Genomic DNA, 15821 nt, shown 5'->3' with positions numbered 1-15821 from the left:
AGATCTAAGTCTATAAAGAAAATGTTGTCTCCCTTATTATCATTTGCAAGTTATTTGCAAACACTGAAGGCGACACCTAACCTAGAATCTTGTCTCCAGCAGTGACCAACACAGAGAAAAGGGCAAGAAAACCCACCACAGAGGTTAATCAGTTTGCTTATTGAAGAGCAGTTAGTGACTGGGTTTATGCTGTTTCTGAAGATATAGAAACATTACTTTTTTTCTGAATCCAGATTAGATTTTGGTTTTCCCTTAGAAATATTTTCTCTTTGGCCAATCACACACTGTAATAGAGGTATTTATTTTCATTTGCTTTACATTATTCCGTTTCCATTTATTTATTATCCCATATTCAACAAATGACTTGAAAAAGCAACACCATTTAGCTATTCAGGAACTATTAGCTATGAATACCAATTCCAGCAAATGAACTTGAAATTACATCTTTTACATTATAGGAATATATATGTATAGATATGTAATGTGTCAAATTTTCCAAGTGGGTACAACTCCCAACTACAGGTAAAAATAAATGCATAAACAGTCCCAGTGCGGAATCCAAGTACAAGTATCAGCAGCTGCATGTGGATAAATGCACTTGATCTCTGTATATATTCTGGCTTTCTGTAAACTTCAAATGTCTTATTCAGAAACACTTGCAAAAAGCAAACAAAATGAAGCAAGTTGTCATTAAACCCATCAAACTAAAATAAAAATCGTATTCAGACATGTTTCTTGTCCTCTTCTTCCTTCCAAAATTCAAGTTTAGCTCCTTTTCCTACTCAAAGAAGTTCCCATTGAATTTATTAGGAATCTCCTTAACCAGCAAAACAGAGGTTGGGCTAAACACCACAGGCAAGCAAGACACGCTACTTTTATGTTTTGGAGACACTTTCTCACTCACTAACCTGCTTTTGTTGGATGCTGGATTTCTCGCTGTTTTTCGTGGATTCAGGCATCTTGATCTCCTAAACAGATTGAAAATTTAAACTTACAATAAGTTTAAACACTCCCCCAAATACTCCAACAAAATACACTGAGCAAATCAGCATTCACTTAAACCCAGCAGAAACAGCATAAGAAGTGAACTGGCACATTTACCCTTCTCATAATTCTGTTTTAGTCCAAGCTACCTGATTACTGTCAACAGTTTAACAGTTATGTAATGAATGCTCATCTTCATAATTAAAGGTTTACTTTACTTCCATTACAAGCAAACTTAGAGTGAAAGAGATCAAATCTTTTCCAAAATTAAAATTGGTCTTTTCTTCTGAATTGCTTATAGTTTAAAGCTATGAAATAACATGCTGTTCTTCGCTCACTGGAATCAGCCTGGGTCTAGATCACATATGTTCCTTTCCTTTTTTTTCTCTTTAGAAGTTTTCACTTAGCAGACATTCAGAGTCTTTAGATATCACAAGGTTAAACAAAGGCATTATTAACACTGGAAGTCACTTTTAAAAATAACAAGTCCCTAAACATATTTTCATCCTTGAAGGCCTACACAAAAGACATCAGCAGTATTTTAGCTACAAATCAAAGTTCTATTTTATTAACACTTCTATTTAAAACCAAAAAGTTTCTCAGTGTGAACGTCACAGATCTCAAATTGGCCTAACATTGCAGCAGATGGAGCAAGCAAGTGAAGCGGTGAAAAAGTGAAAGCCAGAAATGGATACAACAGGGTAGTTGCAGAACATACAAAAATTATGCCATAGATATCCTTTATCATATGCAACAAAAACGAAAGTCAAGGAGAGAGAATGCAAAACAGATTATTAAAACTGTGATGATAAACCATCTTTAACATTCAGAACATTATTTCAGTAAAAATAAGCGAAGGTGTTGTTTTTAGTCAATTAATTCTGCACTGAAATGTTGGAACATGCAAGATCCTTTTCCTCAGTGGGACTTCTCTCAGCACATTTTAAAGAATGATAGAGTAGCAGGCTTATTTCTCTTACATACAAATTCAGGTACCAACGTACACACATGCTCACCATTTCTTGTCCCTTTTTGGCTGCCTTCATCATCTGTTCTGATATCATTTTCTTCAAGCAGCTACTGAGCAAAAAGGCCTAAAGAGGATAAACCAGAGAACATTCTGATTTCTTCTATTAAAAGTGTACTTGACTCTTCCATTCCTCCTCCACCAGAAAATTACAGTCCCTAACTACTGAAGAGCTATTACTTCCTTAATGCAGTTAATTTTACTCCGTGCTTAACATCCTTACAATACACCATACTAGCTGCAGTCACTTAAAGCCCAGCCTCAGCACAACTAACCCTCACAGCACTGCTCAGAGTGGAGAATAAGAATTTTTATGACTGTTTTTTGTGAGGCAAGTTATTCTCTCTAGGTGCCTGTGGCTCCTACCTTAAAGGCTGCCAAATTACACTGAAGGGTAAGTAAGGTTAATCAAATGTGGCACTATCAGCATCAAAACCACTTCAACAAATGAAGCAAGCTGGAGTTTACAGGCACTCAGCGCTGCCAAAAGGCAAAGCCCCGTTGGTTACGCGAGATGGCTGCAACTGTTTGTAGACCAGCTCGGAGTTGCATCTTGCACAGCTAATATGAACTGAGCAGTACACATTCATCCCACGTATTAGGTATCTAGCAGAGGCACCTCAGAGAGGAGTGGAGTTGTGCTTAGTTGCTTATGCTGTTCGATGAGTGTGTACAACTCTTTGGGATGATGCAGCCCAAGTTAAGGTCTGAATTGCACCCTGGAGACACACCTCACTGCTTACTCCCTAAAGAGCAGCATCTCAGGTAGGGTATCAAGCACTGCGAGATGAATCAAAGACAAAATATCCTAGAAGATCAGGGATGGAGGGCCGAGCCATCTCTGACTAAGTTCCAAGTCACCCAGTCTTTCTGTTTTCTGCAGCAGGCTCTTGGACCAAACCCTTCTTTCTTCCACACAGCAGCACATTTCTGGCCTTTAGCTCTTCCTCACACTTCTGAGGAAAGCGGGACACTGGTTTTCTAATCAAGAGGTCACTACACCAAGCACAACCATGATGAATTTCACAGGAGAATTAATACTGGGATCATTCTAGGGTTGGTTTTTTTTTTTTGTTTTCCAACAGCAAAGAAACTAGAAAGCTTATTGCTTATGGCTCATGTTCTCATAAAACTTAAGTGTAGCAGGAAATTAACACTTACTAAGTAGTGTGTGAACTGCATCATCACCCCAGAATTTAGAAGTCATGTGTGAGAATTTAAGCATTTTGATTTTACTTGAAAAATCCTGTCTGCTGCTGGGTAGGTCTCAGAGGCAAGAAAAGCAGTTTACTTGAATAACAGGCTTCATGCTTTTTATAGAAGCTCTGTACCTAAACTGAGACTGGTGCTTTCTTTGATACTGCAGAACCTAGATTATTTGCTAGGCAGCATAACCACAGATGGATGACTTTATAGAGAAAGCTATCCAGGAATTTAAGAGCTGCCTGAAAATAGGGGGAGGAACAACACCCTATAAAATTTTACTGAAGAATTATTTATACATAAAAAAAACCAACAAAAAACCCAAAACACTTATGTCACATACTTACACCCTCTATTAACCTGTGTTAATATGGCATATATTTATATTTGAACAATAGGATTAATTGTGGAAAATGGGAGCCCTTGACCTTAGGTGGGTCCGACCAATTAAGGATTTTGGATACTTACTGAGACCAGTAAATAAGTGATACCTCTCCACACTCCATCCCAGGCTTGCTGCTGAGTGCTTGACATTGCTCTTATTGCTCTTCAATGGGGGGGAAGGAGGGGAGAAAAATCTCTTCCCCTTATGCTAGAAACTCAAATGCTTTTCCCCAGATAACTCTGTCCCTAGGCTAAACTGCTTGAAAGCATAGCTGCTGCACTCTGGTAAAGATGGACTAACTGCTTTTGAAGATCCCCTATGGCTGTAAGATTATATTTTTACTCTGTTCCTTTCCTCAAAAGACTGACAACTAACCTGTTTTGTGTACAAAATTATCCACTGCCATGTGCCTGAATCATTGTACTCAAATCTGAGCTCCAGAGTGTCGTCTTCACCATCCTTTGCAGCACCCTGAAAAAAAAACCCCAAACAACGAATGAAGAGAGGAAATAGCTAAAAACAGCATTAAGGTGTTCAGCCTTAAATCAGAATTAGTAAATTAGCTGTATCTTATACAGTATATAAATAAAACAGGTGAAGATCTGTACCAGAACACTTCTCCTAGGGGAGGGAGCAAGTGGGAGGTAGGAAGGGGGAGTCCTTACAAGCATAAAGCTGGCTAAAGCAGTTCCTTTGGTCCCACACAAAACTCTACCTGTCCCTTTCCTGCTGGAGGTAAAGTATGACATGGAATGCCATGGAAGGGAGAAAACATAGCAGAGTAAGGCAAGATGGCTTACTGTTGTAAAGGGAACATTTACTGCCAAGGGAATATGTTTCAGGATAGGTTTGGAGGGGAATAAGGGCAGATGGGAGGGATTTAAAACAGACCACTCCCTTCTCCCCAGACCTGCCCTTCCCTGACAGCCTTAGTTTTCATGAAAAGAAAGTGAATTCAAATACACAGTCAGTGAAGTACTTACAAGAAAAGTAACCTGCCAACTTTTTAATCTGTTGATTTTAAAGCTGACCTCTTTGGTTTGTTTAGTAGGCAATTTTATGCAGCAGTTAATCTCATTATTGCCGACATAGATGTCAGCTGAGCAGCCTTCTTCTGGATAGTCACAAATGCAAGGATCAAGCCGTACGTATCCGTAGAACTGCACTTCTCGAATCAGCTCCAGGAACTGTACCAAAAAGACAGAACTAAAGTGATTTGCTGCAGAGGCAAGTGAAATCTAGTGATTCAGGTTAAAAAAAAAAAAAAAAAAAAAAGAGGGCTATAAGGCAAATCTCAAATCTTTCAGATTGCTAATACTTTGTCCTAGGAGGACACAGATTCACCACAATACGTCAATGATTGATTCAGAGAATAGCACTAACGTCCAGACTTAGAAACTTAATTTTTTTTTTCCCAGTGGATATGATGAGCTGAGTCTTTTGGATGCTTATTAGATACGATAGGAAGAGATAAAACTAACCAGTAAGCAATACTCAGAACAGCAGTCCCAGAAATCTGAATTTCCATCTGATTTTCTGCACTGGATGACAAACCCTTGCACCTGAGTTTAGCAAATAGAGAAGACTAAGATTCACAGTCAAAAACTTCTTACTAGTCCTTGGGATCCAAGTCATTCCGTTGGGATATTTTAAAATACTGGGAACCTCCTTTTCTCTTTGGAGGCTCGGTATCTGGCCAGATGCAAGGCGTGGGTCTCTAGCTCATACCACTCCCCAAAACCATGCTTTATTTTTAAAGTCACAACCTTTAGTATCATTGCTTCAAAAACCACTCATTTCATATGTTTATATTGGTTTTAAAATGGTATTTTACCTTTGCTTTATTCGCATTTTTTTGTAGAAATTCAAGTTCCTGCATCTGCCCTTCTGTTGGTTTAACCCAATTCCTCTTAACTTCCTGGACTGCCTTAAAAGAATTTTTAAAAATAGCAAAAAAGTCAGCAAAAATGTATTTCCTTTCATACACAAACACTCAGAAACACACACACAGAAAGCTTTTTTTTTTTTATTATTTAAAGAAGGCCTTTGGATTTTGGGACAAGTTCACTCTGCATTGTTCTTTCCTCCTAAATTGATAGTTTCTGAAGCTAGTACAACTCAACACACCTACAGTTCAGAAATCAAATGCTCTCATATCACAGCAGAATGCCTACATATAAAGACATACAGATACACACATACACATGAAAATAGGAGTGGATGGATACCTAAATACACCCTTTTTGTGCAATACTTTTCGCATGCACAAAACAGATGAATTACAACCTCTACTACATGAGCTTGAAGGGAAAAAAAAAGAAAAAAAGACAAAGAACATGATCAACAACAGCTATACCCAAAACTTAGAAAAGTGCAACAAAGCGGTGTTAAACAGGAACCATTTAACAAACACTTCAAGAATTTGTATAAAAGATTAATTTAGGGGAAAGTTAACTTTTAAAATTCTAAAGACCTTTCAGTTTTACCTGTATATATAGCAAATTCAGTGAAGCTCTACAATCCATCAGCAGTGTATCAAGAGAAGGATCCATATACCTTTTCCAGGCCAAGGGAGAAAAGTAATAAAATATGAATATAAGCTTCTAAATATGGTGGTTTGATTTTTCAGCTAAATACGATGGAAGCACAACCCAGAAAGATCCCATTACTTTCTAGATTACAAAAAAAAAACCTAAACAACAACACAACAACAACAAAACCAAACAAAAACAAACAAAAAACCCCAAACCCAACAAAACACAGTTGTGCCCTCAAAGCGTGTACTATACTCATACATTGTAGCAGAATTGAAATAAACTAAAGTCAGGTTATCCAGCCTCTCCACTTTGATTTTGATGGTACCAAACGTAACAGTTACAATTTAGAACTAAAATTTTCCTCCTCCTTTTCTCAAAGAACTTAGGGTTTGTCTACAAACAAGTTGGTAAGACTTTCAAGAGCACCCACTGCCATGCTGCAGTGCTGACATACAAGAGCTAGTCTCGTGCTAGCTAGCTGCGTACCAGCTACTGTAGAATTGCAGCAGGATCAGATCAGTACAGCAGCAAAGCAAGTTAAATATTTGGTTATCCAAGTACCATGCTGCAAGAACTAGCTTGAGCCATTTTATTTAAAAGCAGCTTGGGTGAGTCTACATGACATTATAAACAGACCATTGCAGGCTCCATAGCTGGTACAGCTGTATTACTGATATTGCACAAGTGAAATACCTCCTGAAGCAGAGGAACAACCCCAGGACTGCAGTTTCCTACCTCTGTGCTTTGAAGCAGTGATCGATGGAGAAGTATCTACTCAGACAGTCACTTTGTCACGGCTTAGAACCACACAGTGCTTTCATTAGCCTGCTAGGTTCTCCAGTTTATACAGGCACACATATGGAAACAGCAAAAGCTTTGTAGAGGCCAGCGTCTAGCCCAGTAGATTTCAACCAGACAAGTTACAAGCATCAAACAGCAGGTTTCCGTGTAGCTTCAAGCCAAGCAACCTTGCTTGCTGCCATCAAAAGGTGTGGTCTGTTCTTTCTCTTCTGCTCCCAACCACGGTGCTTGCTCTAGCATTCACCTAATGCAGCCAATGCAACTCACTAAGCACGCAAAAATCCACTCCCTTTTTTCTTTTTTTTATTGTAGGGAGCAGCAGACCAGACCACAACCACAGGAGCAAAGCCATTAGACTGGCTCAGCTATACTGCCCAACTGCACCCTCAGGGCAGGGACTTTGGCACCAGGCTCCCTGTCCCCAGGGTTTATCCTCACCCACAAGTCAGCACAACTGTTTGCTGCACAGCAAACAAGACTGGGGGACCGACCTGGACCAAAAATAGGCCAGCAAAACCAAATAAAAAGTAAACAGCCAACAGCTTATTTTTAGGTCAGGTTAGCTCACCAGTCCAGTTCACCATGTCTGCCCACACAGTTCTACCAGCAAAACTGAGGAGGAGCCCGAGGTGTGAGCAAATGAAAGGGGAAGAGCGCTCTGCTGCTTAAGCCAGGCCACTTACCAAAATAAACGCTCAAGCTATGGCCTCAGGTATTTTGTGTATTACTATACAGAAATGAGCACTTTAGCCAAAAAGGAACCATTTCTACCCAAAAAAGAGTTGCAGCTTGCAACTCAGAGTTCTCTTCTATATTGTTTAAATGTATATTCCCATTTGTGGTCACTGCATTATGCAGGTATAAAGATTAGGAGGCAAGCAGCCACAAAGCACCTCTCCATAGATTCTGAAAGAGAGAAGGAATAAATAGCTAGCTGCACTAAAGGACACTTCAGGAATACTACAGTGACAAAATTTAAAACACACAGAGCCACAGAAACCAGTAAATTCCAATAACAAATTGGCCTCAGAGAAAAGCAGTGAAGCTGCTGAGGCTTTAAGACTTTGCAACTAAGTTATCCAAGGGATTTCTTTCTCTGTTTGTAGCAGTTGTCATGCATCTTGGTAGTTTGTCTAAAGCTTCTTGCTCACCACTTTCTGATCCCAAGCTTACAGTGCAACTCTTTCATGCTCTGAAGACTCACATAAGGAAGTTCAAAGTCTGCTACTTTTTTCACCACTAGGAAAAGAAGAAAGAAAGAGACATTTGGTGAAATCCAGTGAAATAGCCCAGCTACTTTCATATATCAGTTAGTGCTGGTTAGCAACGTGCTTTTGGAGAAGAACAAATATAAATTCTGGGGTAAAGTGACAGGTTAGTTATCTTCCTCACTTCTCTGACTCTAAACTTACACAGCTCTATTACTTCCAGAGTATTGTCGCTCCCTTAAACTATGCTCTTATAGAATATCCTTTTCTCAAAATACAGCTAAACAGGAGAGATGTTTCTGCATTTAAAGGACATGTGGCTGCAAGCTGCCAGGACTGGTGCTTTTCTTGAACAGAACACCAGACAAGAGCACTATAACTAATGTACAGCAAGAAAAGCACATCTCTCTTCAGAGGTCACTACTTTCCTGCATGTTTTTTTAAAATTTTCTTTCTGAAGACCCAAACCTGTAAACATTTCCTTCTAAGCCAATGCTGCAATATAGCACAGCACTTAAACATGTGATTTTAAGCATGTGAGCATCTAAACATTTTTTGGCAGTGGACTGTGGGTTACATTTGGACTTAAGGTATTTGCGAGGAATACCAAAGATATATAGAAACCTAATTAATTGAAAAAAATTTTCTGTTCTCCTGTGTACCTAATTCTATCACAATACAAGGCAAAAATAAATTCATCTGCAACTGCAGTAGAAGAGTATATAAAATGTGTTATATCCAGATACATTTGAGACATAGTAACAGCCTGTCTACTCAGAGATACCTTTCACAGCCAGAGAGAAGAGGGCAGGGGAACAACAAGTAAAATAGACACAGACAGTAAAGTTCATACCCCACTGGATAAGCCCAAGTTTACTACTGGACCTTCATCTTGAAAAACTTCAGAAGAGTATTAACATCTTTACGCCAATGAGAAGACTGAAAAGCGCTAAATGACTTGTCAAGGCCTATCCCAGTCCCAGGCCTGGATCCAGCCTCGTCCACACATGGGAAACAGGACATCAGCTGGCCAAGGAGAACATAAAAGCCCCTTCACATTTTCTGACCATGAAGAGACTCACAACCCTGACTTACAGCTTACTCAGTACCATTGTGGTTAAACTTAAGTTTCTATCAGTTAAGAAAGGAAACATGTCATGATATAAAGGAAAATAAGCCACAGACATTGTTTATAAATATAACAAAAGAGTTTCCTGTCCCATTGTTAAACTCAGCATGTGATCTATAAATTAAGAACGGTTTTATGAAGGTATGACCATCTGAATAAATGCCTACACAGAAGATACGCTCCATAATTCCCATGTGGTAAAGTTGCTACACATCTTGTAAACTGAAAGGGACATGATATTTGTATGTGAAAGTCCCGCCCCTGCACCACAGTATTGCCATACTCTGTTCCCTAATACCACTCTTTCCAAGCCATGTGGGGAGAGGGCTTAAGAGGGTTTATCAGACAGAATGGGTCTTTCAGCCTGAGCAGGGTCATACAAGCTCTGTTCAGACTCCAGGTTCAGTCACTGCAGCAACAACAAAAAAAAAAAAATCCAAGGGAGGGCTAAAACTTACCAGAGAGCACTCCATCATCATGATCTTGAAAGAAAAATAAGCTAAAATATTTTATTAATTCTCTTGATAGCCTCATCTTGCACGATGCAACCTTTAAAAACAAAGAAGGTCAGAAGCTTAGCTATCCATTAGCATGAATAAGGAAGAAATGTTTGGTACCTATTAATGTAACTTAATTGTTTTTAAAATTCCCCTTACATCCCACGTAACAGCAAATACAACCACTCCCATATAGCAGCATTTGAGTTTGTGAGGAGTTTCATAAATTTCAGAGGAAGTGTAATAAAATAGAAAATGTTTACTACTCTGCTATGCATTTAAGTATCCTTTAACGCAAGGCATCTGCCAAGTTATTCCAGAACTTTAGTAGTAAATCCTCAAATCCTGTTGTAGTGAGCAGTGCGTGTTCTGAGCTAACAACATTGCTCATGAGCATCACAAACATGTAGTTTTACAGGATTTGTGTATTTTCCAAGCTGACAGAGTCCTCTTGTTTTTCTAGGAAATGTCTAGAAGTCCTGCCACTTTACTGAAAGTGGTAGTCTTACTTGTAGGGTTCTACAATTCTGTGTGAAGGCTCCTGACAAGAGCAGACTTGAGCTCTCTTGAGTTTTTGTTATTGACAGTGCATAAGGAGGCAAAAAATCCTATGCAGCTTGACATTTAGATTAGTTTTAGCTTGCTGTGGCCCCTCTACATCTGTTCTGAAAGAGGGCAGAAATAGCACCAACAAAAAAAAAATGCACAAGTTATTTGCAGGAACAGCTGCAAAATGGGATAGTTGGGACAGAAAAAGAAAAATAATAAAAAAAAAAAATCAGGCAGAGGTGAGCACAGAAACTGCTGAATCAGATTGGGGCAATTGTCTTGTTCTGGTTTCGGTCCTGAAAGATCAAGCATAAGTTAAAGCATCCATAACCTAACAGATGGCACATCAGAGCATTCCTAAATTCTGCAGTGATATGGTCACCGAGTTTCCTGAGTTTGCTCAGGAAAGTGGTGTGGCAACCATAAGAAAACTCTCCACCCCCGAGAACACTCCTGTCATAGCTCATCTGACAGATTGTGCAACCTGATGGAGGAGTCATGCTTTGGTCAGAGAAGCTGGACTTTCTTTGTCTGAGAATAAGGTGGAAGTACCGGTTTTCTGTCTTCTTCCAAAGTGTGCCAATTCCAAAACACCTCCAGGTCTGTGTCACAGTGACAGCATTGTAAATCCACTCATCTCCACAGTTCAGAAGGGTTTTCTCCAGCTGTATCAGCTGGTTTAAAAATCAGACATGTTTTTGTGCATAGAAAAAAGCAGACATCAAGCTAAGTATAGGTTGGGAAGAATTGTTCCAAGTTAAAATTAAAGAACACATTCACGAAGTTTTCCTTATACTTGTTAATATAAGGGCTGTTACTGGAGAGGGCAGCAGAGCATAAAAATCACTTGCCTCACACTCAGTTCAGACACCAGGTATAATGGGAAGAAAGTTTTAGAAGTCCAAACACGAGAGACAAAAAAAGTGAATATTAGCAGCACAATCTTTCATTCTATCTGCTTCTGTGCTAATAAGTCTCCACAAATTACTTTAAGAAATTAGCCACAGAGCTTCAACGAGTTATCCCTTACTAGCATAATACTAAGCATACCAGATGGCATTTCCCAGGAACGACAAACACAGATCTCTGATTCAGTAGGATTTTGACTTATTTTATTTCTTGGATCAAAGCACAAGCTGGTATATGCTGCCTAAGCACCAGGATGTTAGGGAGTGGTGGTTACAAAATCTACCTCCACTGCAAAAGAACAATGACAAAATCGAAATAATTTCTAAAAGTCCTATCTCATCTTTAAGACCACAAGAGAAGAAATGGTGTCTGCAGCACTTCAAATGTCATTGTTTCTTTAAAGCGCCACATAAACATTAAACATCTACAAATGCAATATACAAAGCATCATACACCACCACTGTCTGGCTTGGAAATTACCTTGACCCACTGCAAAACTAACAAGTTTATCAAGCACAAACTATTAGTATTTTTTAAAGTATATTAGCAAATCCTTTCCTTACTCAAGATCCCTATATAAGTCTCCTATCTAAAAATGTCTCCTTACTTCTTCCACCCTATTAGCACCTACTTCCCTCCCCCCAAATCAAAATTCCTGTCTTCCTGCCACCCCCAACACTTTTTGCCTTCAGCATCTCCCATCCCACAAGTCTCTTGTTACAGGGTCTAAGGCCAACTCTGACACTTACCTTCCCCTGGAAAAACCAGTCCCAGCTTTGCTTCAGGTGTTGCAAACCCCATGGGAGAACAAAGTCGGTAAAGGGTTACCTTGGGTTATCCAACTCATGGTAATTGTGCACAGATACTGCATGTTCTGCAGTCAGACTAACACACATTAGCTTGACGGAGGACAGTGAATATGTGTTCAGCTCGCTTGTGTCTATGGCCAGCTGAGAACCACCTCAACAAACTTGGATTGCAAAGGCACAACAGAAATACAGTACATAATTTCTGTATTATTATTATAAGAGGAAATTTCAGATTCTAGTGACAAAGAAGATTACCTATCTTGCACGTGTATGCTTTGTTATTGCTGTTAAGACTAGGAAATAGGAGCAACTGAGGAAGAGACTTCAACCTTGCTCACGCACACACACGTGCAAATACACAAAATACACAGACCCACCACTGCTCCTCCTCTTCTGGCATAAGGAGGGAACTTCAGCTGAAAATTTCAAACACAAGCCAGCTAGTTGTGTAAACAACATTTGGTTGCTAGTGGTTTCAAAGTGTAACTAGCAATAGTTTACTGTATGTATTACAACAGCTGTTACCGACATCCCAGAGCCACAGTGCTAGAATGCGCCAATACTGCAAAGGAAGTCCCACAGTTTCACAGCAGATACAAAGGGACACAAAACAAGTAAAGGAGAAGCATGCAGAAAAACAAGACATATCAGTCGCACACTAAGTTTTAACAGCAGTGTACTAGCTAAGACATAAGCCAAGACAAGGCCACCATTTCTGACTATAGCATTCAAGCACTTTCACCCACACTATGCTAAACCAAAGCAGGGAGTTATGTAAGAATGTGTCCCCATAAGGAATAGTATATATTTTCTGATTCTATCATAAATGAAGGAAGCCTGAACTTGACGGCCAAATTCCATAGAAACAGAGGGCGCGTAACATTAAGAGGAGGTAATTTATGGACAAAAGTAAGAATCAAAACAGCTCATCTGCAAAACCAGCAATGTCCCCTAACCCCTTCACCCCACTACAATAAACCCCTCAAAAAACACAGAAGATATTCTTGTATGTCTTCAGACAGTGAGTTTTATCCTTTCCTGACAGAAATTATCTTAATTTTTCCCCACTTCTCACAGATGAAAAATTTCAACACAATTCTAGAAGCCCATTACCTCTAATATTCTTTCTGCAGTGTCCGATGTCTGGATATCAAGTCTAATATTGCTGCCATCAGCGAGGTAAACATCCAAAAAGGCTCTCTGGGTTTGGATCTTAAATGTATCCTGTTAGGCAGAAACAGAACACTGTTGTATTGCTTTCCATATTGCTGGAGCCTTCCGAAGATGCTGATGCTCCATTTCCCTATTTACTGAAGTAAAATAAACAATTGAGATTACTATTTACTAAGCAGTAAGTTACAAAAATCACTGTTAAAGCTTGCAGATAAAAAACCAAACCAAAACAAAACATATGCAGAACAGCAAGTGGGAAGATACTGCAGAATTACAGGAGGGTCACTTCGATGTTAAGGTGAGCACAGGTTACCTAGTGCCTCAGTGTCTGTAGGAACAACACACTCACTGTCCTAGGAAGTAGAGACTCCAAGAAGAGGAAGTGGATAAACAGCTGCATGTGAATACTCAAAGCCACAATCTTGCCAAAAGGAAAAAATGCATCCCTGTACCTATAAATAGGAAAAACTCCAGTGAGAATAAAAAGGCTATGGTATCTTAATATACCAAAGCCACTGCTACTAGAATACTGTGCAGTGACAGTGCCTAAAGTTCAAAACCACCGCAAACAGAGAGGGGATGCAAAGAAGAAACCTGAAGCATTTAGGTCATGAGAAATCCGGCTTCACGGTAAGTGATCTCAGAGAACTGTCTTATGTCTAGACATAATAAAGGGGTGATTTGCAATCTGGTAACCTGAAGTACAGAAGCCAGATCCATTGGCTGTCAGCTGATGATAGATGCAGTTCAGACTAGAAGTAAAGCACATGTTTCTAGCAGTGAGGTAAGGCATGGGAATGGGATATTCTCCACTAGTTTTATATCAAGACTTTGTATTTCCCTAAAGGACTTTCCCAAGCTCAAACTTAGAAAGCCCCATGCCTTGCTATGCATGAGAAGTCAGTTACTTGTTTCAAGAGGATGGACACTAGTTTGAGAACTCATGCACCTGAATGAGGTGGCAGAAACTCATTGCTGCAGCTCCTCTTCCTGTCGACAGCCCTGTACCATAGGACAGCAGTGGTCCTTCTGACATTTTTATTAATTAAGGACAGGTACTTCCCCTGAGGGCCATAGTGAAGGAAAATGCTGTAATTGTACATACTGCATGCAACATTAAATTCTAATTTCTTGTATCCACCTTTGCTAGACTGGTGGAAGATATGGGAGACTCCCTGGGAGCCCTTAGGTTTCTAGTACTTTCACTATCTTGCTGCAAACTCTTCATGGCACCTGTATATAGGCGCATCTCCTGACCCCTGCGATGTCAGCAAGAGCAGGGTGGCAGGGCTGACATTTATGCTGTGTGCTCCGTTATCCCTCTTTAGGTACCCTGCAGAACATGCTATGATGTATGGCTTCAGTTAACTAACTCAGCTTAGATTGGTAACTTTTTTGGGTCAGAAAGACCACATATTCCAGTAAATCTGGCTTAATTAAGAGTTATTTCAAGGTAAGATCAAATGCAAACACTGTTTTCTTCCACAACATCTAAAAATTAAGAACACGTTGAAAGTTTGTAGAATGATATGTGGGGAAAGGTGGTCTTGAGGAAAACCAAACCAAACCAATCTTCCTTATTTAAACAGATTTCCCACAGATTTTTCTGACACTCAGTATTTCACCTAGCTGCATGCCTAGACATCTGCTGGCCCATATTAAAGAACAAGTGAACCTCTTCTCGAGGCATTAGCCAATGCCCTGTCTGAAGTCGTTCTGGGGAGCAACGTATTTAATCTTTATCTCCAAACTAATTTCCTTCTATCCAGGAGACAGGTCTAGTCATTCCTCTTAATTAAAATAAGCATTACTTTGCTCCTGTGGAGATACAAAAGCCCTTCTCTCTCTTACATCAAGGACCATCTGTGCTTACCTGAGTACTCTACTACTTTACTCAAATGGGAAGGAGCAGAGACTTCCTTACAAATGCCTTTGGCACACATATTTTGGTATGAAACATTTCACACGTGAAAAAAAGGAAGGGAAACATGGAACAAACATGGGATGCAAACATCAGAATGAGACAGAGACAGGTAACTCATTATGGACTCTCGACAAAGAGCAAGCAAGTTGCTATATAGCCACTTCACTACCCAGGACTCAGCAGTGCTGGGGAGTGAAGGCGAGTGCAAAGGCTCACACACTGCAGGAACTGCTTCTGGGTGTGGGCTGCTAATGCTGAAGGTCCCATAAGGAAAGGACATGGAGGACCTTATGCACCTACTTCTGCCAGATCCTCACTGTTGCTCCTGCAGTTTTCACAGCCTGAGTACAGGCCACCTTGATCACTGTGGCAACCCAGGGGCAAAGACACAAAGGTCACTTTACTCTTCTGCCACTCAAAGGGAGTCCCACCTCACAGCGCGCTACCCTACTTGCCGCCTCACTACTTGGCTATCTGAAGAGCAGAAGAGAAGCATGATCCAAACTTTCAGCTACTTCCAAGCAGTTTGAATTCTTCAAGAACACTGTGCAACATATTAGTAGGCGGATTAGTTTGAGGATCTACAAGAAAGGATGTATTAGAGAAAAGAAAATCTCAGTCCCATCTAGAATGGTCACATTAAGTATCGCTGTTTAATACTTAAACCAGTGGTTTCCACAGTCTTC

At 39.9% G+C, this 15821-nt stretch overlaps 1 protein-coding gene across 1 annotated transcript in view; it reads right to left on the bottom strand.

Moving 5' to 3' along the window:
* The window catches only part of SNX31 (sorting nexin 31), a 28001-nt gene that overhangs the window by 1824 nt on the left and 10356 nt on the right, over window positions 1-15821 (bottom strand). The window contains exons 5-13 of the mRNA XM_009891913.1: window positions 13152-13262; window positions 9733-9823; window positions 8089-8176; window positions 6086-6155; window positions 5434-5526; window positions 4565-4786; window positions 3975-4058; window positions 2001-2078; window positions 909-968 (exon numbers count right to left, since the gene is read on the bottom strand). Coding sequence (XP_009890215.1) covers window positions 909-968; window positions 2001-2078; window positions 3975-4058; window positions 4565-4786; window positions 5434-5526; window positions 6086-6155; window positions 8089-8176; window positions 9733-9823; window positions 13152-13262 — 897 coding nt within the window. The remainder of the gene's footprint in view (window positions 1-908; window positions 969-2000; window positions 2079-3974; window positions 4059-4564; window positions 4787-5433; window positions 5527-6085; window positions 6156-8088; window positions 8177-9732; window positions 9824-13151; window positions 13263-15821) is intronic.

Source organism: Charadrius vociferus, unplaced genomic scaffold (assembly GCF_000708025.1).
Source record: "Charadrius vociferus isolate BGI_N301 unplaced genomic scaffold, ASM70802v2 scaffold15, whole genome shotgun sequence".
In the NCBI taxonomy this organism is placed as follows: Eukaryota; Metazoa; Chordata; class Aves; order Charadriiformes; family Charadriidae; genus Charadrius; species Charadrius vociferus.
Note: the sequence above shows the minus strand (reverse complement) of the source record. Positions and strands in the feature narration are given on the sequence as shown.